At 45.5% G+C, this 26592-nt stretch overlaps 1 protein-coding gene across 1 annotated transcript; it reads right to left on the bottom strand.

Annotated features, from left to right (window-relative positions):
* Positions 1–305: 305 nt before the first annotated feature.
* Positions 306–26099, bottom strand: LOC140119642 (nectin-3-like protein). Its single transcript, XM_072138878.1, has 5 exons — positions 25913–26099; positions 17092–17400; positions 6840–6939; positions 3449–3569; positions 306–531 (listed from the first exon to the last, which is right to left on the bottom strand). Exons 1-5 carry the CDS (start codon positions 25962–25964, stop codon positions 517–519), a joined length of 597 nt encoding a protein of 198 aa, XP_071994979.1. The 5' UTR covers positions 25965–26099; the 3' UTR covers positions 306–516.
* Positions 26100–26592: the final 493 nt, after the last annotated feature.

Raw genomic sequence — 26592 nt, forward strand, 5'->3', positions numbered from 1 at the left:
CGTCTATGATTATGGGAACGGCCACTCACTCCCGGGAGCGAGGTCCTGGAGTTGTTTTTCTGAGGTTCATGGAGTGTTTTTAGGCATGATCTGTGCTGATAGGATGAGATATAGTCAGTAGTGGAGGTCATAGCAGAGTTATCTTCCATTGTAACACTCAGTGATGTAAGTGAGGCGACTGCTGCAAAGGAAACTGGCAGTCTTTTTCTGCCAAAAATATAGTTTTGTAGCCCCTCCCCCATAAAACTGATGTAAAAATCTCTTTTTTTTTTAAAGCAAAAGTAGAAATGCATTGAAAATATAAATACCATGTCAATAAAAATTTTAATTTCCCTGCATAAATGTAAGCAAAGTACAATGTAATCATTTTGTCGGGCATGTACGGTAAATACAATATAAAGTTGTGCTATATTTATTTATACAAAAAAGTGCTGTCATTAAGACCCAAATAGGGGTTTTCCTCTTCCTGAGATCCATGTACAGGAGGGACGGATTGTTCCAGTTTTCCTGTAAGATTCATAGAAATGTGTTCTACAGAGAAAGACAGAAACAATGATATCAATTACCAATAAGATGAGAAGAAACTACAACATCTGTACATATATCACTATATACAGGAGATCCCCAGGTTATACCGGCTGTATATATATCATTATATACAGGAGATCCCCAGGTTATACCGGCTGTACATATATCATTATATACAGGAGATCCCCAGGTTATACCAGCTGTACATATATCATTATATACAGGAGATCCCCAGGTTATACCGGCTGTACATATATCATTATATACAGGAGATCCCCAGGTTATACCAGCTGTACATATATCATTATATACAGGAGATCCCCAGGTTATACCGGCTGTACATATATCATTATATACAGGAGATCCCCAGGTTATACCAGCTGTACATATATCATTATATACAGGAGATCCCCAGGTTATACTGGCTGTACATATATCACTATATACAGGAGATCCCCAGGTTATACCGGCTGTACATATATCATTATATACAGGAGATCCCCAGGTTATACCGGCTGTACATATATCATTATATACAGGAGATCCCCAGGTTATACCGGCTGTACATATATCATTATATACAGGAGATCCCCAGGTTATACCAGCTGTACATATATCATTATATACAGGAGATCCCCAGGTTATACCGGCTGTACATATATCACTATATACAGGAGATCCCCAGGTTATACCGGCTGTACATATATCATTATATACAGGAGATCCCCAGGTTATACCGGCTGTACATATATCATTATATACAGGAGATCCCCAGGTTATACCAGCTGTACATATATCATTATATACAGGAGATCCCCAGGTTATACCGGCTGTACATATATCATTATATACAGGAGATCCCCAGGTTATACCGGCTGTACATATATCATTATATACAGGAGATCCCCAGGTTATACCAGCTGTACATATATCATTATATACAGGAGATCCCCAGGTTATACCGGCTGTACATATATCATTATATACAGGAGATCCCCAGGTTATACCGGCCGTACATATATCATTATATACAGGAGATCCCCAGGTTATACCAGCTGTACATATATCATTATATACAGGAGACCCCCAGGTTATACCGGCTGTACATATATCATTATATACAGGAGATCCCCAGGTTATACCAGCTGTACATATATCATTATATACAGGAGATCCCCAGGTTATACCGGCTGTACATATATCATTATATACAGGAGATCCCCAGGTTATACCGGCTGTACATATATCATTATATACAGGAGATCCCCAGGTTATACCAGCTGTACATATATCATTATATACAGGAGATCCCCAGGTTATACCGGCTGTACATATATCATTATATACAGGAGATCCCCAGGTTATACCGGCTGTACATATACCATTATATACAGGAGATCCCCAGGTTATACCAGCTGTACATATATCATTATATATTGGAGATCCCCAGGTTATACCATCTGTACATATATCATTATATACAGGAGATCCCCAGGTTATACCAGCTGTACATATATCATTATATACAGGAGATCCCCAGGTTATACCGGCTGTACATATACCATTATATACAGGAGATCCCCAGGTTATACCAGCTGTACATATATCATTATATATTGGAGATCCCCGGGTTATACCGGCTGTACATATATCATTATATACAGGAGATCCCCAGGTTATACCGGCTGTACATATATCATTATATACAGGAGATCCCCAGGTTATACTAGCTGTACATATATCATTATATACACGAGATCCCCAGGTTATACCGGCTATACATATATCATTATATACAGGAGATCCCCAGGTTATACCGGCTGTACATATATCATTATATACAGGAGATTCCCAGGTTATACCGGCTGTACATATATCATTATATACAGGAGATCCCCAGGTTATACCGGCTGTACATATATCATTATATACAGGAGATCCCCAGGTTATACCGGCTGTACATATACCATTATATACAGGAGATCCCCAGGTTATACCAGCTGTACATATATCATTATATATTGGAGATCCCCAGGTTATACCATCTGTACATATATCATTATATACAGGAGATCCCCAGGTTATACCAGCTGTACATATATCATTATATACAGGAGATCCCCAGGTTATACCGGCTGTACATATACCATTATATACAGGAGATCCCCAGGTTATACCAGCTGTACATATATCATTATATATTGGAGATCCCCGGGTTATACCGGCTGTACATATATCATTATATACAGGAGATCCCCAGGTTATACCGGCTGTACATATATCATTATATACAGGAGATCCCCAGGTTATACTAGCTGTACATATATCATTATATACACGAGATCCCCAGGTTATACCGGCTATACATATATCATTATATACAGGAGATCCCCAGGTTATACCGGCTGTACATATATCATTATATACAGGAGATTCCCAGGTTATACCGGCTGTACATATATCATTATATACAGGAGATCCCCAGGTTATACCGGCTATACATATATCATTATATACAGGAGATCCCCAGGTTATACCGGCTGTACATATATCATTATATACAGGAGATCCCCAGGTTATACCGGCTGTACATATATCATTATATACAGGAGATCCCCAGGTTATACCGGCTGTACATATATCATTATATACAGGAGATCCCCAGGTTATACCGGCTGTACATATATCATTATATACAGGAGATCCCCAGGTTATAGCGGCTGTACATATATCATTATATACAGGAGATCCCCAGGTTATACCGGCTGTACATATATCATTATATACAGGAGATCCCCAGGTTATACCGGCTGTACATATATCATTATATACAGGAGATCCCCAGGTTATAGCGGCTGTACATATATCATTATATACAGGGGATCCCCAGGTTATAGCAGACATTATATCAGTATGTTACCTCTATCTTCAGGCTTGCAGTTTTTGCTCCCAGGTAGTTCTTGGCCTCACACTTGTACATCCCCGGTTCAGTGTTTTTCGGGGTCATGGCTGCGTCCCCTGATGCAATCACCTGGTCATCCCTATAATATAATATAATTGTTAGTTGTATCTGAATAGATTTTCCATTTGTTTCCTGAGTGAGAAAGTCTCATAATAACATCCTGTGACAAATATGTTAAAAATGACGGGAAAAACCACAACATGATTGTGCCGGGCGAGTGGACCCTCAGGCAGACTGAGGCTCTCATTAAAAGAAACCGACAAACGTGACTCGTTGTTGCTCCTGGCAATCTGATCGCCGCTCAACTTCTATTTTCTATAAAAATGAAAGCTGAGCTCTGATTGGTTGCTCTGGGAAACCAGTTTTGTTTGATTGTTGGGGCGTTTTTGATAAATGAGGCCCAATCGTTTAGATGTTGGGTAGTGAACTGACTCTATGTGGCCCGATGACTACTGCGCACCACAAGTGTGTATGCCGACATAATGTCCTTGAGGCGAGTTGAGCCGCTAGCCTCAGGCAGCACCACCTGCAACACTGCATGGAGAACCCACTTACTAAACATAATAACCGAATATGAATGGGGCAGAGGGAGCACCTTTCTATAGCTCGCCTCAGACAGGAGAAATTTTAGGTTCCCACCCACCCCAGGGTCCTTTTACTGGGTCTTTGGCCCTCTTGTTCAGGTTAATGGTAGGACCCTCACTGATTATATGTTACGTTCCTTTCTAGTCATAACCACTACATGTATGATAAGAATAAGCCCTTAGCCACCAAGCCATATATTTACTGAACGGTGTGCGCATCCTCTATGGCACCCAATAACATATACAGAATGAGATCATGGTGAGTTTTTAAAGATGAGATTCCCTGCTTTAAAACGACACCAGAAACTGGGTGCTACAGAACCCAAAATAGTAGCACGGGTGCAATTGGACTGCATAAGAGAAGCTCTTCTATCTCCTATCATCCCGTGGACATCCCACCAAGCTACAAGGATCCACAGGTCGGGGGATATGGTGTAGACTTGGTAAAACCATTTAAAAAAAAAAAAAAATCATATGAATTTAATGGGTGAAGGAGAGGTGAAGAACAACTAAAGGGAGCAGGAAAGGTAGGACCAATGCTAATAACAACATAAAGGGGGTCATTTATTTTCCCAACGTGTAACCGAATATTTCCAATTAGCGCAGATTTCCCCTGAATTGCCCCGGGATTTTGGGGCACGCAATTGGATTGTGGCGCATCGGCGCTGGCATGCACGCGACGGAAATCGGGGGGTGTGGCCGAACGAAAACCCGACGGATTCGGAAAAACCGCCGCATTTAAAAAAAAAAATCTGTCGCGGAGCTTGCACTTACCTTCACCAGGTATAGGCCGGTGAACTTGAGTGCGTTCCGATGCTCTTCAGCGCAGCATCGCCACCTGGTGGACGTCGGAGGAACTGCCTTAATGAATCCCGGCCGGACCCGAATCCACCGCAGAGATCGCGCCGCTGGATCGCGAATGGACCGGGTAAGTAAATCTGCCCCAATGAGAAGTAAAAGCGGAAGGATTAGGAATTTTTTTTTTAATTCTTATTTCAGTTTTTTTTTATTAAAAATCCAAAAAATTCCAGCAGATGACGATAGGAAAGAAGTGGCACGTGATAATCCATCATCTGAGCTACGGTGGTGGAGGAATGAGACGTAAACACGACCTCACCACTTACATTCCAAGAATGTCGAATCCTAAAATTGGTGGATTGTGAGATGAATATTCTAGAAGATGTGGTCGTTGTGCTCCTGGAGGAGGACTGGCCGGAGATGGGTGGAGAACATGAGATTGGAGGAAGTCGGGAAGTGAGAGAAGAGACAAGAGAAGAGTTTCTCCAAACCTTCCAGCTGCCGTCATGGGAAATCACCCAAATAACCACCAATACCAGTCATCTGCTGAGTACATTCGGAGGCTGGAGTCGTAGCGGTGGCTTCTAAATATTCCCCGTTATTTTAGGTCCTCGACTTTCAGATGGGAGGAGCCTGGTTGTCTGCTTTGGCCTAGGTCTGCCAACTTTTTGACTACGTTGTTTTTGTGAAGGGTAGAAGCCTCCACAGCGCTCGCCTGTCTAAACGCAGACTCAAAAGTAAGGGCAGTAGAAGAGCGGCTTCAGGAACCGTAGGAGTCGCCCCAGATTATCGTAAACGTTTTTTCAAAGACTTAAGATTGAAATTCCACAAATTTCATAAAGTTTTTTAAAACTAAGTAACGAAAAGTCAGAACAGTTCCATCTCGGGATCTTTAGAGTTAGATTTGATTTTTCCATCTACCACATAGCACTTCAGCCTAACTTGGATTAGTGATCCATGATCCCAATCCGCAGAGGGGCGAGAGACCTCCGAGAGGTATAAGCAGTCACCTATCAAATCACTGAGACCCAGTTGTACCCACTCTAACCCACCGAATGGCCACCATGTTCCAATAGCAAATTGTAGATCCGAAGCTTCTCTGAAACCTCCCACCTTGTTTCCCACCCTCCTCCGCCTCATTTCCCTCATCTTTTTATAGATACACGTTGGTCATACGACAGAATTTCAAGGAGGAATTTCAAGGCATTCAGGGGGATTGGGGGCACTTATTTGGCAGGGGGTCTATGGAAGGTGAGTATGGAAGGAGGGGAACAGGGACCTGCTGCCGCTACTGATCAGAAGGTTCTCCGAGGGCTGCCCGGGAATCAATTGAGCTCTTGGAATGTGGTAGCATTCTGTACCGGAGCTCCATTGCTAAAACCTTCCTGGGGGGCGGGGACATGGCAGCGTGAGGACTCTGGGATCTGCATGTTCACTGTGCTGGGGGAGTTGATAGCACAGTCCGGATGAAGCTAGAAACAGAAGGAGGACAAGGCCCGGTCTTGGGAGCAGGACATGGAGCCGGGAAAACCCCATCCAGTGCGGAACGCCAAGGGAACCGCCCAGGATGGCAGGACAGAGGTGAAATACCAGGACTGTCCCGCCGAATCCGGGACAGTTGGGAACTATTGCCATGCCCCACATTTACTAATAGTGATGCAGTAAGGTACGACGTGCAGTTTGCCTCACTAATGTGTAGAGTGCGCCGGATTATAGAAGAAAAGAGCGCGGTCTTCATGAATCTGGCGACCAAAGTGCTTGAACTGAGTGCATCAGTTATTTTTGGTGCACTCAGTATAATGGGCAAGCACCACAATTCTGTGGATATGCTCTGGAACGCTATTTTCAGTGCAGGGTTTTGTGCTGCCGCAACACAATAAATACATGAATTCTGTCTCATTGTATAATACTTTACACGTTTATCAAACAACCATAAGAGAATATAATAAACTGGAAATCCTGCTCACCTCCACCATGTGTACTCAGCCGCAGGGTGTGCATGGGAATTACACAAGAGCTGTAATGGCTCATGGCTGAGAAGGTCAATGTTCACAATATCAGGAGCAACTAAATATAAAAAGGGAATAACAAACATAAAGTGATCAACTATATACCGTATAATAATAGAGAAACCATAACCCCAACTCAGGAGAAAGCTACAAGTATATATTATTTAGTACTACTAGTATAATATTATATTATTTATATTCCTGTACATAGGAGGCAGTATTATAGTAGTTATATTCCTGTACATAGGAGGCAGTGTTATAGTAGTTATATTCCTGTACATAGGGGGCAGTATTATAGTAGTTATATTCTTGTACATAGGGGGCAGTATTATAGTAGTTATATTCTTGTACATAGGGGGCAGGATTATAGTAGTTATATTCTTGTACATAGGGGGCAGTATTATAGTAGTTATATTCCTGTACATAGGGGGCAGTATTATAGTAGTTATATTCCTGTACATAGGAGGCAGTGTTATAGTAGTTATATTCTTGTACATAGGGAGCAGTATTATAGTAGTTATATTCTTGTACATAGGGAGCAGTATTATAGTAGTTATATTCTTGTACATAGGGGGCAGTATTATAGTAGTTATATTCTTGTACATAGGGGGCAGTATTATAGTAGTTATATTCCTGTACATAGGAGGCAGTGTTATAGTAGTTATATTCTTGTACATAGGAGGCAGTATTATAGTAGTTATATTCCTGTACATAGGGGGCAGTATTATAGTAGTTATATTCCTGTACATAGGAGGCAGTATTATAGTAGTTATATTCCTGTACATAGGGGGCAGTATTATAGTAGTTATATTCCTGTACATAGGAGGCAGTGTTATAGTAGTTATATTCTTGTACATAGGGGACAGTATTATAGTAGTTATATTCCTGTACATAGGAGGCAGTGTTATAGTAGTTATATTCTTGTACATAGGGGACAGTATTATAGTAGTTATATTCCTGTACATAGGGGGCAGTATTATAGTAGTTATATTCTTGTACATAGGGGGCAGTATTATAGTAGTTATATTCCTGTACATAGGAGGCAGTATTATAGTAGTTATATTCCTGTACATAGGAGGCAGTATTATAGTAGTTATATTCCTGTACATAGGAGGCAGTGTTATAGTAGTTATATTCTTGTACATAGGAGGCAGTATTATAGTAGTTATATTCCTGTACATAGGGGGCAGTATTATTGTAGTTATATTCTTGTACATAGGAGGCAGTATTATAGTAGTTATATTCCTGTACATAGGGGGCAGTATTATAGTAGTTTTATTCTTGTACATAGGGAGCAGTATTATAGTAGTTATATTCTTGTACATAGGGGGCAGTATTATAGTAGTTATATTCTTGTACATAGGGGGCAGTATTATAGTAGTTATATTCTTGTACATAGGGGGCAGTATTATAGTAGTTATATTCTTGTACATAGGAGGCAGTATTATAGTAGTTATATTCTTGTACATAGGGGGCAGTATTATAGTAGTTATATTCGTGTACATAGAGGGCAGTATTATAGTGGTTATATTCCTGTACATAGGGGGCAGTATTATAGTAGTTATATTCCTGTACATAGGGGGCAGTATTATAGTAGTTTTATTCTTGTACATAGGGAGCAGTATTATAGTAGTTATATTCTTGTACATAGGGGGCAGTATTATAGTAGTTATATTCTTGTACATAGGGGGCAGTATTATAGTAGTTATATTCTTGTACATAGGGGGCAGTATTATAGTAGTTATATTCTTGTACATAGGGGGCAGTATTATAGTAGTTATATTCCTGTACATATGGGGCAGTATTATAGTAGTTATATTCCTGCACATAGGGGGCAGTATTATAGTAGTTATATTCCTGTACATAGGGAGCAGTATTATAGTAGTTATATTCCTGTACATAGGGGGCAGTATTATAGTAGTTATATTCTTGTACATAGGGGGCAGTATTATAGTAGTTATATTCTTGTACATAGGGAGCAGTATTATAGTAGTTATATTCTTGTACATAGGGGGCAGTATTATAGTAGTTATATTCCTGCACATAGGGGGCAGTATTATAGTAGTTATATTCCTGTACATAGGGGGCAGTATTATAGTAGTTATATTCTTGTACATAGGGTGCAGTATTATAGTAGTTATATTCCTGTACATAGGGGGCAGTATTATAGTAGTTATATTCCTGTACATAGGGGGCAGTATTATAGTAGTTATATTCCTGTACATAGGGGGCAGTATTATAGTAGTTATATTCTTGTACATAGGGGGCAGTATTATAGTAGTTATATTCTTGTACATAGGAGGCAGTATTATAGTAGTTATATTCTTGTACATAGGGGGGCAGTATTATAGTAGTTATATTCCTGTACATAGGGGGCAGTATTATAGTAGTTATATTCTTGTACATAGGGGGCAGTATTATAGTAGTTATATTCCTGTACATAGGGGGCAGTATTATAGTAGTTATATTCTTGTACATAGGGGGCAGTATTATAGTAGTTATATTCTTGTACATAGGGGCAGTATTATAGTAGTTATATTCCTGTACATAGGGGGCAGTATTATAGTAGTTATATTCCTGTACATAGGGGGGCAGTATTATAGTAGTTATATTCTTGTACATAGAGGACAGTATTATAGTAGTTATATTCTTGTACATAGGGGGCAGTATTATAGTATTTATATTCCTGCACATAGGGGGCAGTATTATAGCAGTTATATTCTTGTACATAGGGGGCAGTATTATAGTAGTTATATTCCTGTACATAGGGGGGCAGTATTATAGTAGTTATATTCTTGTACATAGAGGACAGTATTATAGTAGTTATATTCTTGTACATAGGGGGCAGTATTATAGTAGTTATATTCCTGCACATAGGGGGCAGTATTATAGCAGTTATATTCTTGTACATAGGGGGCAGTATTATAGTAGTTATATTCCTGTACATAGGGGGGCAGTAGTATAGTAGTTATATTCCTGTACATAGGGGGCAGTATTATAGTAGTTATATTCCTGTACATAGGGGGCAGTATTATAGTAGTTATATTCTTGTACATAGGGGGCAGTATTATAGTAGTTATATTCCTGTACATAGGGGCAGTATTATAGTAGTTATATTCCTGTACATAGGGGGGCAGTATTATAGTAGTTATATTCTTGTACATAGGAGGCAGTATTATAGTAGTTATATAAAAAGAAGAAAAATAGTGGTGGTATCAGCTCACCCAAATGTAGCAGCAGCTTGTGCTTGACATGAAATCAGGCCAGGTGCACGGAATCTTCCCACTCACTGGTCCGGCAGTCCACAGTGATATGCATTCATGATGGAGGAAAACGAAGGAAAGAAGAAGTCGGGAATCCGGCAGCCATACAAGAATATCCAAGGGTAAACGACTTGTTTAAAATAGTATTCCAAAAAGGTTTATTACAACAAAATTTAAAAAATCACTAGCCAGCATGCTAGGATATGGACACAGAGGCAGGCAGTAAAAAGAGACACAGCACAATGTGGTGAAGGTAACGCGTTTCGGACTATGTAAGCGTCTTAGTCCTTAATCATACCTGACAAACTTTTGTTCCCAACCAGAGTTAAGTAGAGTTGCTTGTGGGTGTGTGTACGTATTTTCCGGTGTGGCAAAAGAACCACACCTCCACAAAGGTGGGGGGGAGTGAAGTGTAAAAAGCTGACTGACACAATTTAAATTTAATAGAAATACAATAGATCCTGTCTGTGATTTAATCCTTTGGGGTAGCGAGTGTCCAGATTTAAAATCCAATATGCTTCTTTGGATAGAAGCATTTTCTTCCAATCGCCTCCTCTCATGGGGCGAGATACTTGCTCGATCGCAGTCACTAGCATGCCCTTCATGTTGCCTGAATGCACTTCTTTAAAGTGTTTAGAGATGCCCGACAGATTACGGGTACTGGAAATGGTTTTGGGATTGGCCCCTGTAACATGTTCACTGATTCGGTCTTTGAGCTTTCTCATGGTGCATCCTATGTACTGTAGCGAGCACCTGGAGCACTGGATTAGATAGACAAGATGTGTGGATTCACAATTCATGTAAGTTCTTATATTGTAAGTGATATTATTGTGGATGGAAGAGAATTGTGTAGTTTTGTTAATGTACTTGCATACGTTACAGCGCAAGCCCCCGTAACAGTAGCTACCTCTAGTTTGAAGCCATGTTTTGTTCTGTGCAGTGTTGGTAAAAGTATTAGGAGATAGGATGTCACCTAGGGTTTGAGCTTTTGTAGAGACAAATGAAACCATTTTCTAAAATCTTCTTGAGTATAGGTTCACGGTTGAGAAGGGATAAATGTCTTTTAATGATGTTTGTGATGTCATAAAATTGTGAGCTAAATTCTGAGCTGAACGTGAGTTTGGGACTTTCTTGTTTGTTCTTAGATGTAATTTGTAAGTAGTCAGATCGAGTTTTTTTATTAACAATGTGCATGGCCCTTTTACAGGAGTTTTTAGAATAGCCCCTAGATTTAAGGCGCTCTGTAATGATGTTGCATTCTTCTTTATACTTTGACTCTGTGGTGCATGCTCTCTTAGCCCTAACATATTCCCCAATAGGGAGGTTTTTTACAGTGTGGGGGGGCATGGCAACTGTAGAAACGCAAATTACCACCACTAAGAAAGAAAAATTCAATAGGGACCTTGAAGACTACCTATCCAATCAAGTATATCTTAAAGCAGGCCAACCGAGGTATAAGTCAATTTTGAGGAGAAAACCAAAAAACAGAAAAATAAAACCTAAAGTTACTTTAGCGTCCTCTGAGTGTGAATCGGAACCTAACACTGACACGTCAGACACAGAAAGAAATCCCAGTACTGCCACCATGTCAAAAAACGACCGAGCCAGGGGGAACAAACCCCCAAAAAAATACGACGAGCAGGGAGGAAACACCCCAAAAGACATTCAACCCAGAAGCTACACGACACGCCAAACGAAAAAATGATCCACACTACAGATTCAGAAGGTTACAACTCTGCAATCCATAATTCTATGACACACACACAGAACACAGAATGTATACGCGATTGCAAGCAAAGAAGACAGAACACTCATTCCACAAGTGTCATTAACCTTTCAGCATGTATCTTATCTAAGGATCAAATTAAAGTACAGGCAGTCCCCGGGTTACGTACAAGATAGGGTCTGGAGGTTTGTTCTTAAGTTGAATTTGTATGTAAGTCGAAACTGTATATTTTATAATTGAAGTTCTAGACAAATTTTTTTCTTTGGTCCCAGTGACAATTGGAGTTTCAAAATTTTTGCTGTAATGGGACCAAAGATTATCAATAAAGCTTCATTACAGATACCTTACAGCTGATCATTGCAGTCTGGGACTAAAGTAAAGCATCCAGAGAGCTTTACCAGAGGTCACAGTAGGCAGAGGGGTCCGTCTGTAACTATGGGTTGTCTGTAAGTCGGGTGTCCTTAAGTAGGGGACCGCCTGTACTCAACAAGGGACTGTCGTTTGCACCGACTAACAATATGAACCTGTACAACACAATTAAGGATGTCAATAAATTCATGCGTCTCCTAACAGTAAAAAGATATTTTTTTAACACCGCAGAAGACAATACTGACATGGGCACCATGGATACTCCAGTAGCTACAAACACCAAAGGCCAAGAAAGATGCCATCCTAAAAATACGTTCGATGAAAATTTCACACTACTGAACCTACTTGAACTGGACACAATGGAGTCACAATCAACTCCAATGCTCAATACGTCTCATCTAGTCAGCACAAGAAATGCTTCCTTTTATCCAGTGGCAAGCAGAACGATGGAAATGGATCTATTCCAGGAGATCATCGAAGAAGAACTCAAGGAACTGTCTGTCAATTCCATGACAACACAGCCTAAATCTAATCTCACACAACAAGAATACAGAGCCATAAACCAACTCAAAAGAAATCCACATATATACATACGTCCCTCTGATAAGGGTGGCTCTGTAGTAGTTCTTGACAAAGCTTTGTACCTCCAGGAAGTTGAAAAAATGTTAAATGACACCAGTGTGTATCAAAAATTGCCAGCAGATCCTACATCCATCATCATGAAGAATCTTCAATCTTTATTGGAAGAAGGACGGTATCTGGGCATTTTCGACGATAAAACCATCCAATTTTTGTTACCCAAAGATCCAGTTACCCCCTCATTCTACGCCTTACCTAAGTCACATAAGCCCAATTTTCCGCCCCCATTCAGACCCATTGGGGGTCATTTACTAAGGGCCCGATTCGCGTTTTCCCGACGTGTTACCCGAATATTTCCGATTTGCGCCGCTTGTACATGAATTGCCCCGGGTTTTTGGCGCACGCGATCGGATTGTGGCGCATCGGGGCCGGCATGCGCGCGACAGAAATCGGGGGGGCGTGGCTGAACGAAAACCCGACGTATTCGGAAAAACCGCCGCATTTAAAAACCGAAAATGTGTCGCTTGGGGAGCGCTCACCTTCACCTTCTATGGGATGGTGCATTCCGGGGAGTTAAGATTATTTTCGGCGCTGCAGCGCCACCTGGTGGACGGCGGAGGAACTACCATCTTAAATCCCAGCCGGACCCGAATCCTGTGCAGAGAACGCGCCGCTGGATCGCGAATGGGCCGGGTAAGTAAATGTGCCCCATTGTCTCCAGTGTAGGCTCATTAAACAAAAGACTAGGTATCTGGCTTGACAAACTTTTACAGCCCCTAGTCTTTCGTTTGCCCGGTTTCTTACAAGATTCAAAATCGGTACTCACAGTTATGGACAATTTCAATTGGTCTTCTTCCTCAAGCTGGCTCACATGCGATGTGGTCGCATTGTACACTTCTATCCCACATAATTTGGCCAATCAAGCTCTGGAATATCACCTCAGAAAGTTCAGTAATTATGATCTTGTGTTACAGGACTATATGATTTCTGTTTTGACTTTTTTGTTATCCAATAATTTTTTCATTTTTAACACCAAGTATTATATCCAAAAACTTGGTTGTCCCATGGGGGCTAGTTTCTCACCCTCGCTAGCGAATCTTTACATGGCTCTGTGGGAAGAACATTATTTGTTCTCTCCTCTCAATCCTTTCTCTTGCCACATTACATGGTACGGCAGATACATTGATGACTGTCTCCTGGTCTGGAATTCCGACCAGGAGACAGTCATCCCCTTCATGGAGTATATCAACAAGAATCCCTACAATTTAAAATTCACTCACACATTCGAGAAACATACTATCCCATTTCTTGACATCACCCTAGTCGGAGACAACACAACAGGCAAGGTCCAAACATCATTGTTTCGCAAAAAAACATCTGGAAATACCCTGCTACACTCCACTAGTTGCCATGCCCCCCACACTGTAAAAAACCTCCCTATTGGGGAATATGTTAGGGCTAAGAGAGCATGCACCACAGAGTCAAAGTATAAAGAAGAATGCAACATCATTACAGAGCGCCTTAAATCTAGGGGCTATTCTAAAAACTCCTGTAAAAGGGCCATGCACATTGTTAATAAAAAAACTCGATCTGACTACTTACAAATTACATCTAAGAACAAACAAGAAAGTCCCAAACTCACGTTCAGCTCAGAATTTAGCTCACAATTTTATGACATCACAAACATCATTAAAAGACATTTATCCCTTCTCAACCGTGAACCTATACTCAAGAAGATTTTAGAAAATGGAGTTTCATTTGTCTCTACAAAAGCTCAAACCCTAGGTGACATCCTATCTCCTAATACTTTTACCAACACTGCACAGAACAAAACATGGCTTCAAACTAGAGGTAGCTACTGTTGCGGGGGCTTGCGCTGTAACGTATGCAAGTACATCAACAAAACTACACAATTCTCTTCCATCCACAATAATATCACTTACAATATAAGAACTTACATGAATTGTGAATCCACACATCTTGTCTATCTAATCCAGTGCTCCAGATGCTCGCTACAGTACATAGGATGCACCATGAGAAAGCTCAAAGACCGAATCAGTGAACATGTTACAGGGGCCAATCCCAAAACCATTTCCAGTACCCGTAATCTGTCGGGCATCTCTAAACACTTTAAAGAAGTGCATTCAGGCAACATGAAGGGCATGCTAGTGACTGCGATCGAGCAAGTATCTCGCCCCATGAGAGGAGGCGATTGGAAGAAAATGCTTCTATCCAAAGAAGCATATTGGATTTTAAATCTGGACACTCGCTACCCCAAAGGATTAAATCACAGACAGGATCTATTGTATTTCTATTAAATTTAAATTGTGTCAGTCAGCTTTTTACACTTCACTCCCCCCCAGCTTTGTGGGGGTGTGGTTCTTTTGCCACACCGGAAAATACGTACACACACCCACAAGCAACTCTACTTAACTCTGGTTGGGAACAAAAGTTTGTCAGGTATGATTAAGGACTAAGACACTTACAAAGTCCGAAACGCGTTACCTTCACCACATTGTGCTGTGTCTCTTTTTACTGCCTGCCTCTGTGTCCATATCCTAGCATGCTGGCTAGTGATTTTTTAAATTTTGTTGAAATAAACCTTTTTGGAATACTATTTTAAACAAGTCGTTTACCCTTGGATATTCTTGTATGGCTGCCGGATTCCCGACTTCTTCTTTCCTTCGTTTTCCTCCCATCATTATAGTAGTTATATTCTTGTACATAGGGGCAGTAGTATAGTAGTTATATTCTTGTACATAGGGGCAGTAGTATAGTAGTTATATTCCTGTACATAGGGAGCAGTATTATAGTAGTTATATTCCTGTACATAGGGGGCAGTATTATAGTAGTTATATTCTTGTACATAGGGGGCAGTATTATAGTAGTTATATTCTTGTACATAGGGGGCAGTATTATAGTAGTTATATTCTTGTACATAGGGGGCAGTATTATAGTAGTTATATTCTTGTACATAGGGGGGCAGTATTATAGTAGTTATATTCTTGTACATAGGGGGCAGTATTATAGTAGTTATATTCTTGTACATAGGAGGCAGTATTATAGTAGTTATATTCTTGTACATAGGGGGCAGTAGTATAGTAGTTATATTCTTGTACATAGGGGCAGTAGTATAGTAGTTATATTCCTGTACATAGGGAGCAGTATTATAGTAGTTATATTCCTGTACATAGGGGGCAGTATTATAGTAGTTATATTCTTGTACATAGGGGGCAGTATTATAGTAGTTATATTCTTGTACATAGGGGGCAGTATTATAGTAGTTATATTCTTGTACATAGGGGGCAGTATTATAGTAGTTATATTCTTGTACATAGGGGGGCAGTATTATAGTAGTTATATTCTTGTACATAGGGGGCAGTATTATAGTAGTTATATTCTTGTACATAGGAGGCAGTATTATAGTAGTTATATTCTTGTACATAGGGGGGCAGTATTATAGTAGTTATATTCTTGTACATAGGGGGCATTATTATACTAGTTATATTCCTGTACATAGGGGGCAGTATTATAGTAGTTATATTCTTGTACATAGGGGACAGTATTATAGTAGTTATATTCTTGTACATAGGAGGCAGTATTATAGTAGTTATATTCTTGTACATAGGGGGGAGTATTATAGTAGTTATATTCTTGTACATAGGGGGCATTATTATACTAGTTATATTCCTGTACATAGGGGGCAGTATTATAGTAGTTATATTCTTGTACATAGGGGACAGTATTATAGTAGTTATATTCTTGTAACATAGGGGGCAGTATTATAGTAATTATATTCCTGTACATAGGGGGGCAGTATTATAGTAGTTATATTCCTGTACATAGGGGGCAGTATGACAGTAGTTATATTCTAGTACATAGGGGCAGTATTATAGTAGTTATATTCTTGTACATAGGGGGCAGTATTATAGTAGTTATATTCCTGTACATAGGGGGCAGTAATATAGTAGTTATATTCCTGTACATAGGGGGCAGTATAATAGTAGTTATATTCTTGTACATAGAGGCAGTATTATAGTAGTTATATTCTTGTACATAGGGGGCAGTATTATAGTAGTTATATTCTTGTACATAGGGGGCAGTATTATAGTAGTTATATTCTTGTACATAGGGGGCAGTATTATAGTAGTTATATTCTTGTACATAGGGGGCAGTATTATAGTAGTTATATTCCTGTACATAGGGGGCAGTATTATAGTAGTTATATTCCTGTACATAGGGGGCAGTATGACAGTAGTTAAACTTTACTTACAGTGGATATTTTGCAGTGCGATTGTCTTTTCAAATTGTTCCTCGTTGACCCACAGATTCTGTACAATGACACAGGTCACGCTGAGTCCATATATTCCGTTGTTCGGGATCATTTTCAGTTCGCTTCGGATGGTCATGGTGCCATTCTCTTGGGTGGTTTGCAGTTCAGCTGTATAGGGTAGACCACCCGTCCTCCAGCTAATCTCTACAGGGGGTCCGGCCCCTCTGACGACGCAGGTTGCTACAGTTTCCTCCAGACACCCGGCAATGACTGGACCCGGTGCAGGTGCGACATGGATGTGCAGCAAACCTGTAAAAGTAAAAGGATACGATTGTTTTAAGATTGTCACCTTTAATGCAATGGATATTAGACTATAAGAACATGTACTGCTAGCATTCGCACATCCCACCAGTATATCCCATATAGCCATTAAATGTCGCCATTAATCAGAGCCAGGACCCCCTTAATCAGAACCAGGAACCTTTAATCAGAGCCAGGATCCCTTAACAGGAGCCAGAACCACCTAAACCGGAGCCAGCCCCCTTTATTATATAATATGCAAATTTCTAAAAATAATAAAGAAGTTATTTACTCACCTCGCTCCCACAACGCCGTTCTCACCCTCTTCTCTCTTCCCAGTTCTTCTACTCTGTGTCCGGACAATCTGCGCCGCTTTTTTGCTCTAGAAGACCCAAGCAGCCAGGCACGATTGATTTTTCATGTGTGCGATTCAGACGGCAATGGCCACCCAAATCGCCCACATTACGGCCCCACATTTTGCCGCCTTCCTCAGGGATTCAGGCTTATGCCGCCTGAGGCAATTCTCATCTCGCCTCATCACAGATGCGGCCCTGAATGTTACCCACGCCCAGGGTGGCATGAGACACCCTCTATTAGACTGCTGATGACAATCTTCTCTTTATTTTAGACTGTCGACTATCTGTGAGAGGAGGCCGAGGTTAGAGAAGTTCTTTGTTTCCCACAGGGAACATTCTTAATTTCTTGCTATCTACTGCCTTAAAAGGAGTGTTTACACCTGTATTACATCGTGCCTGCCACTGAGGGGTTAATGTAATTTTTATATTATGTTGAAACAATTGGATTCTTTCCTGTAGAATCCCAGGCTGTGATTGGTTTCCATTCTGTCATTTGCATTGTGTTATGACACATGGATTGCCCGCATCTCTGCTACTGCTCCAGGGATTGCTGATGTGGTGTTAATGCAGCAGAGCCAACTCGGCTCCTCTGGATATAATTGGCAGCCTTCTGACCACTGGTTCAAGGCTGAGGTAGTCCCAAATCCCTGCTCCACAATGGAATTATCATTACAACCAATCCACCGCCTTGTGTGTCTGCGGGAAGGACTGTCACCAACCTGTTACTTGCTGCTGTGTTGGCTGTGTGCCATTAAAGGAACAGTGAGTTTATAAAGATTTACATAGTTCAGTGTGATCCCTGGCTGCTCCTACCATCATGGGCCTCCCCTTCACCATCTGTCCAGGATCTATCACTACACCAGGAGTGCCCCAGGGGAACCCTTCACTATACGGTGGCCTTGCTATCTTCTTGCTTCTACCTACTGGCCCTGACAAGTGCAACACCCCTGCCAACGCAGTGTGCTTGCGAATTAAACTTCCTAATAGAGATAAGTGTGCCACAACGACTGATTACCTTTGTGAGCCCTCTGGTGTCTATAAATGGTAATGCAGCTGGATTATATCTGCCTGAGAAGGAATGTTAGAATTAACGTTGTTAGTTAATGTTAGTTAATTTAGAATGTAGAATGTACATCGGGGGCGACGGAAATCGGGGGCGTGCTCGTCCAAGGGCGCCTCATTTACCATCACCCAGGGATCCTTACACCTATATCTGGAGTGCCCCAAGGAGAACTATTACACATCCAAAGCATCTCGCTCTTTTCTTGCAAATCTACCTGGTGGACACCTGCCCGGCGTGGATGTGGCCTGTTTCTCCGGTACCCAACAACGTTCCGGCACGTCTGCTACTCCAAAATAAAGACTTTATAACTTTATGCAAATGAGCCAAAGGCGCTTACCTTTCCCCTACCCGAGCGCTTCCTGGCTCTGTTGGGAGATCATTTCTGATATTCCCCCGCCTCGCCGCCCAAAAACGCTGCAGACAGCCGGTGACATCAACCGAATGTCTTCGTACGGCCAAGAGGATGAGATTAGCAGTCGCGTCTGTGTCTCCTCGGGCAGCCGCACTTCTCTCCGGCCGGCTGCGCATGGTAGTTAGCTCACGCGCATGCGCAAGATTAGCAGACACCTGGTCTACAGCACTTTCTGGCGACGTGGGGGAATATCGATAATAGAGGCGTGCATGAATTATCTTCCGGCAGAGCCAGGAGACGCTCGGCTAGCAGAGAGGTGAGCGCCTCCGGCTCGCTCATTTGCATAATGTTATAAAGAATTTATTTCGGAGTAGCAGACGTGCCGGAATGTGGCAGGAGGATTCCCCCATCACCCCTGAGGCGATGAACATGCATTTGGTGATGGTCTACCACCCCTCAATGTGGTGGAAAGTGTCCTTTAAAGTCCACGAGTCACATATTGATCCCTTCTCCAGCTCCCAGTTCCTGCATCACTCCAGAACTTCTGGATTTGGGTCCTGCTTCCAAACCTGAAGTTCTGGAGTGTCCCAGCGACAAGGGATAGTTACGCTTCCTATAACAAGTCTGTCTCTAATTAATTCGTCTTTAAAGCCCAAAGTTTTCAGTCCTTCCTATCAGCCTGTGATTGGTTAGTCGTAACTTCCCATCATTGTCATTGCGGTGCTGAATGCTGGAGCCGGGAGCAGGGGGCTCCCTGCTTCATCATTAAAATCTATTGGAGAAGTGAAATTGGGACGTCACTCCCACCACCCCCCTGGTTATTCAGCAGCCCCGGACATGTCACAAGCACATACAGCATGAATAGCAATTGAATAGCAATTAACAAGAATATTTATAGCACAGACATCTATTTGAGAACTTGGATGTGATCGCATTTTAAGAATGTAAATAGTGAGAGGGGAAATACCAGCTGCTATGACTCCCCCTCCTCTCTCCATAGAGCTGCTATGACTCCCCCTCCTCTCCATAGATCTGCTGTGACTCCCCCTCCTCTCTCCATAGAGCTGCTGTGAGTCCCCCCTCCTCTCTCCATAGAGCTGCTGTGACTCCCCCCTCCTCTCTCCATAGAGCTGCTGTGACTCCCCCTCCTCTCTCCATAGAGCTGCTGTGACTCCCCCCTCCTCTCTCCATAGAGCTGCTGTGACTCCCCCTCCTCTCTCCATAGAGCTGCTGTGACTCCCCCCTCCTCTCTCCATAGAGCTGCTGTGACTCCCCCTCCTCTCTCCATAGAGCTACTATGACTCCCCCCTCCTCTCTCCATAGATCTGCTGTGACTCCCCCTCCTCTCTCCATAGAGCTGCTATGACTCCCCCCTCCTCTCTCCATAGATCTGCTGTGACTCCCCCTCCTCTCTCCATAGATCTGCTGTGACTCCCCCTCCTCTCTCCATAGAGCTGCTGTGACTCTCCATTGAGTTGCTATGACTCCCTTCTTCATAGAGCTGCTGCAACTCCCTCCTCCCCTCCTTTCCCATTTGTTTGAATATTTGCTACTACCACCAAGATCCCCCCTCCCTGCTCCATAGAGCTGCTGCAACTCCCCCCCCCCCCTCTCCGCTCCATAGAGCTGCTGCAACTCCCCCCCTCCGCTCCATAGAGTTGCTGCAACTCCCCCCCCCTCCCCGCTCCATAGAGCTGCTGCAACTCCCCCCCTCTCCGCTCCATAGAGCTGCTGCAACTCCCCCCCCCTCTCTGCTCCATAGAGCTGCTGCAACTCCCCCCCCCTCCGCTCCATAGAGTTGCTGCAACTCCCCCCCCCCTCCCTGCTCCATAGAGTTGCTGCAACTCCCCCCCCTCTCCGCTCCATAGAGCTGCTGCAACTCCCCCCCCTCCCTGCTCCATAGAGTTGCTGCAACTCCCTCCTCCCCTCCTTTCCCATTCGTTTGAATATTTGTTACTACCACCAAGATCCCCCCTCCGCTCCATAGAGCTGCTGCAACTCCCCCCCCCCCTCCGCTCCATAGAGTTGCTGCAACTCCCCCCCCCTCCCCGCTCCATAGAGCTGCTGCAACTCCCCCCCTCTCCGCTCCATAGAGCTGCTGCAACTCCCCCCCCCTCTCCGCTCCATAGAGCTGCTGCAACTCCCCCCCCCTCCGCTCCATAGAGTTGCTGCAACTCCCCCCCCCTCCGCTCCATAGAGCTGCTGCAACTCCCCCCCTCTCCGCTCCATAGAGCTGCTGCAACCTCCCCCTCTCCGCTCCATAGAGCTGCTGCAACTCCCCCCCTCTCCGCTCCATAGAGCTTCTGCAACTCCCCCCTCCCCACTCCATAGAACTGCTGCAACTCCCCCCCCCTCCGCTCCATAGAGCTGCTGCAACTCCCCCCCCTCTCCGCTCCATAAAGGTGCTGCAGCTCCCCCCTCCTCACTCCATAGAGCTGCTGCAACTCCCCCCCCTCCCCGCTCCATAGAGCTGTTGCAACTCCCCCCCCTCCCCACTCCATAGAGCTGCTGCAACTTCCCCCCTCTCCGCTCCATAAAGGTGCTGCAGCTCCCCCCTCCTCACTCCATAGAGCTGCTGCAACTCCCCCCCTCTCCGCTCCATAAAGGTGCTGCAGCTCCCCCCTCCTCACTCCATAGAGCTGCTGCAACTCCCCCCCTCTCCACTCCATAAAGGTGCTGCAGCTCCCCCCTCCTCACTCCATAGAGCTGCTGCAACTCCCCCCCCTCCCCGCTCCATAGAGCTGCTGCAACTCCCCCCCCTCCCCACTCCATAGAGCTGCTGCAACTTCCCCCCTCTCCGCTCCATAAAGGTGCTGCAGCTCCCCCCTCCTCACTCCATAGAGCTGCTGCAACTCCCCCCCTCTCCGCTCCATAAAGGTGCTGCAGCTCCCCCCTCCTCTCTCCATAGAGCTGCTGCAACTCCCCCCCTCCCCGCTCCATAGAACTGCTGCAACTCCCCCCCCCCTCCGCTCCATAGAGCTGCTGCAACTCCCCCCCCCTCCGCTCCATAGAGCTGCTGCAACTCCCCCCCCCCCCTCCGCTCCATAGAGTTGCTGCAACTCCCCCCCCCTCCCCGCTCCATAGAGCTGCTGCAACTCCCCCCCTCTCCGCTCCATAGACCTGCTGCAACTCCCCCCCCCCTCTCCGCTCCATAGAGCTGCTGCAACTCCCCCCCCCTCCGCTCCATAGAGTTGCTGCAACTCCCCCCCTCCCCGCTCCATAGAGCTGCTGCAACTCCCCCCCTCTCCGCTCCATAGAGCTGCTGCAACTCCCCCCCTCTCCGCTCCATAGAGCTTCTGCAACTCCCCCCTCCCCACTCCATAGAACTGCTGCAACTCCCCCCTCCCCACTCCATAGAACTGCTGCAACTCCCCCCCCCCTCCGCTCCATAGAGCTGCTGCAACTCCCCCCCTCTCCGCTCCATAAAGGTGCTGCAGCTCCCCCCTCCTCACTCCATAGAGCTGCTGCAACTCCCCCCCCCCTCCCCGCTCCATAGAGCTGCTGCAACTCCCCCCCCCCTCCCCGCTCCATAGAGCTGCTGCAACTTCCCCCCTCTCCGCTCCATAAAGGTGCTGCAGCTCCCCCCTCCTCACTCCATAGAGCTGCTGCAACTCCCCCCCTCTCCGCTCCATAAAGGTGCTGCAGCTCCCCCCTCCTCACTCCATAGAGCTGCTGCAACTCCCCCCCTCTCCACTCCATAAAGGTGCTGCAGCTCCCCCCTCCTCACTCCATAGAGCTGCTGCAACTCCCCCCCCCCCCTCCCCGCTCCATAGAGCTGCTGCAACTCCCCCCCTCTCCGCTCCATAAAGGTGCTGCAGCTCCCCCCTCCTCACTCCATAGAGCTGCTGCAACTCCCCCCCTCTCCACTCCATAAAGGTGCTGCAGCTCCCCCCTCCTCACTCCATAGAGCTGCTGCAACTTCCCCCCTCTCCGCTCCATAAAGGTGCTGCAGCTCCCCCCTCCTCACTCCATAGAGCTGCTGCAACTCCCCCCCTCTCCGCTCCATAAAGGTGCTGCAGCTCCCCCCTCCTCACTCCATAGAGCTGCTGCAACTTCCCCCCTCTCCGCTCCATAGAACTGCTGCAACTCCCCCCCCCCTCCGCTCCATAGAGCTGCTGCAACTCCCCCCCCCTCCGCTCCATAGAGCTGCTGCAACTCCCCCCCCCCCTCCGCTCCATAGAGTTGCTGCAACTCCCCCCCCCTCCCCGCTCCATAGAGCTGCTGCAACTCCCCCCCTCTCCGCTCCATAGAGCTGCTGCAACTCCCCCCCCCCTCTCCGCTCCATAGAGCTGCTGCAACTCCCCCCCCCCTCCGCTCCATAGAGTTGCTGCAACTCCCCCCCTCCCCGCTCCATAGAGCTGCTGCAACTCCCCCCCTCTCCGCTCCATAGAGCTGCTGCAACTCCCCCCCTCTCCGCTCCATAGAGCTTCTGCAACTCCCCCCTCCCCACTCCATAGAACTGCTGCAACTCCCCCCTCCCCACTCCATAGAACTGCTGCAACTCCCCCCCCCTCCGCTCCATAGAGCTGCTGCAACTCCCCCCCTCTCCGCTCCATAAAGGTGCTGCAGCTCCCCCCTCCTCACTCCATAGAGCTGCTGCAACTCCCCCCCCCTCCCCGCTCCATAGAGCTGCTGCAACTCCCCCCCCTCCCCGCTCCATAGAGCTGCTGCAACTTCCCCCTCTCCACTCCATAAAGGTGCTGCAGCTCCCCCCTCCTCACTCCATAGAGCTGCTGCAACTCCCCCCCTCTCCGCTCCATAAAGGTGCTGCAGCTCCCCCCTCCTCACTCCATAGAGCTGCTGCAACTCCCCCCCTCTCCACTCCATAAAGGTGCTGCAGCTCCCCCCTCCTCACTCCATAGAGCTGCTGCAACTCCCCCCCCCCCTCCCCGCTCCATAGAGCTGCTGCAACTCCCCCCCTCCCCACTCCATAGAGCTGCTGCAACTTCCCCCCTCTCCGCTCCATAAAGGTGCTGCAGCTCCCCCCTCCTCACTCCATAGAGCTGCTGCAACTCCCCCCCTCTCCACTCCATAAAGGTGCTGCAGCTCCCCCCTCCTCACTCCATAGAGCTGCTGCAACTCCCCCCCCCCTCCCCGCTCCATAGAGCTGCTGCAACTTCCCCCCTCTCCGCTCCATAAAGGTGCTGCAGCTCCCCCCTCCTCACTCCATAGAGCTGCTGCAACTCTCCCCCTCTCCGCTCCATAAAGGTGCTGCAGCTCCCCCCTCCTCACTCCATAGAGCTGCTGCAACTCCCCCCCTCCCCGCTCCATAGAGCTGCTGCAACTCCCCCCCCTCCCCACTCCATAGAGCTGCTGCAACTGCCCCCCCCACTCCATAGAGCTGCTGCAACTCCCCCCCTCCCCGCTCCATAGAGCTGCTGCAACTCCCCCCCCCCCTCCCCGCTCCATAGAGCTGCTGCAACTTCCCCCCTCTCCGCTCCATAAAGGTGCTGCAGCTCCCCCCTCCTCACTCCATAGAGCTGCTGCAACTCTCCCCCTCTCCGCTCCATAAAGGTGCTGCAGCTCCCCCCTCCTCACTCCATAGAGCTGCTGCAACTCCCCCCCTCCCCGCTCCATAGAGCTGCTGCAACTCCCCCCCTCCCCGCTCCATAGAGCTGCTGCAACTTCCCCCCTCTCCGCTCCATAAAGGTGCTGCAGCTCCCCCCTCCTCACTCCATAGAGCTGCTGCAACTCCCCCCTCCCCGCTCCATAGAGCTGCCGCAACTCCCCCCCCCTCCTCACTCCATAGAGCTGCTGCAACTCCCCCCTCCCCGCTCCATAGAGCTGCTGCAACTCCCCCCTCCCCACTCCATAGAGCTGCTGCAACTCCCCCCTCCCCGCTCCATAGAGCTGCTGCAACTCCCCCCCTCCCCACTCCATAGAGCTGCTGCAACTCCCCCCCCCCCCCCACTCCATAGAGCTGCTGTAACTCCCCCCTCCCCGCTCCATAGAGCTGCTATGTAACCTGACACATCAGCAGAGACTTCAGAGGGAAAATCTGAGGAGGAGGGAAGGGGGAAGGATAATAAGAGATGAAGTGGAGGAAGAATCTCTGGACTATGAGAAGATATAATACACAGATTCTTTTATTGTTTTTGTAACATTTGTTAAAAGGGTTTCACCCAGCAATCTCATCATCTACAGGGGAAGAGTGTAGCAGTGCAGTACAGAGAGCACAGCAGTGTGAGGACTCCAGTGCTCTTGGAGAAGTTACAATCCTGGAATATAAATCCATATTTCACAGTCCTGCTGCTACTAACACAATACACAAGGGTCTGATTACACATCTCTCCAGGGACAATATCCAACATTGCCTATAGAGAGCACAGAGTACAGCAGTGTGAGGACACGCCCCCAGTGCACTTTGGAGAAGTTACGATCCTGGAATATAAATCCATATATCACAGTCCTGCTGCTACTAACAACATACACAAAGGTCTGATCCCACCTCTCTCCAGGGACAATACATAACACTGGCTGCAGCCTCTATGGTCACACCTGCTGACAGATGTCACAAGGCAAACATGGTGACAATGACATCATATATACATTGTATAATGTGCACTGAGCCTTGATACAAAATGTCAAAACTTCACAAGAGAACATGTTGTATCCCTGACATTGTACGGAGAGAGAGGTGATCAGCGACACACTCAGCTCTGCTACATACAGCTCCGGCGCTCAGTATACAATGACACAGAAGCTACAGGGTTAATGCAGGATATTCCTCGCCATGAGGAGGTCACTCACCCTGACAGGAGACGACTTGTAGCAGGAGGGACACACGGAGCAGCGCAGACATGTCCTCGTCCTGTCCCCATCAGTCTCTGAGCTCTGAATGTAGTGTGGAGGGAAGGTCTATAGAGAGACGTCACCCACAGAACTGACCAATCACAGCTCACACTGCTCTGCCGGCTCTACAGACATCCGTAACTTATAGCATAGTGCTGAAGAGCTGAGGGTCTGTTACTATAGCACAGGAGTCCCTGCCCCGCCAGATGCTGGAGATGCTACCGTGTTATTGTGAAGTGTAAAAATAAAAAGCAGCCCTGATTATTTCGTAACTTTGTTCTGCCTCTTCTACAGTCACAGGTTTAAAGAGAACCTGTCACTACATTTTACCCTCAATAAACTACTACCCCCCTCAGATCTGGGATGAAATGTCCATTCTAGAATCTCACCCGTTTAATTATAAAAAATAAAAAAAAAACTCATGTACAAATGAGCAGAGAAGAGTTATATTTTACCTGAGACGAGTCAAGTTTAGAGGCTGAAGGGGGAGAGTCACCCCTTCAATTCTAAAACACCTAGTAACATTTCTGCTGGTGTCATATTAAAGATAAATATCTCATTAGAGTGATCGAAACAACAAGATATACACGCAGTTAAATACATAGGAATGCGAGCGCCAAAAAAATAATGGAATTCGA

This window comes from Engystomops pustulosus, chromosome 2 (assembly GCF_040894005.1).
Source record: "Engystomops pustulosus chromosome 2, aEngPut4.maternal, whole genome shotgun sequence".
In the NCBI taxonomy this organism is placed as follows: Eukaryota; Metazoa; Chordata; class Amphibia; order Anura; family Leptodactylidae; genus Engystomops; species Engystomops pustulosus.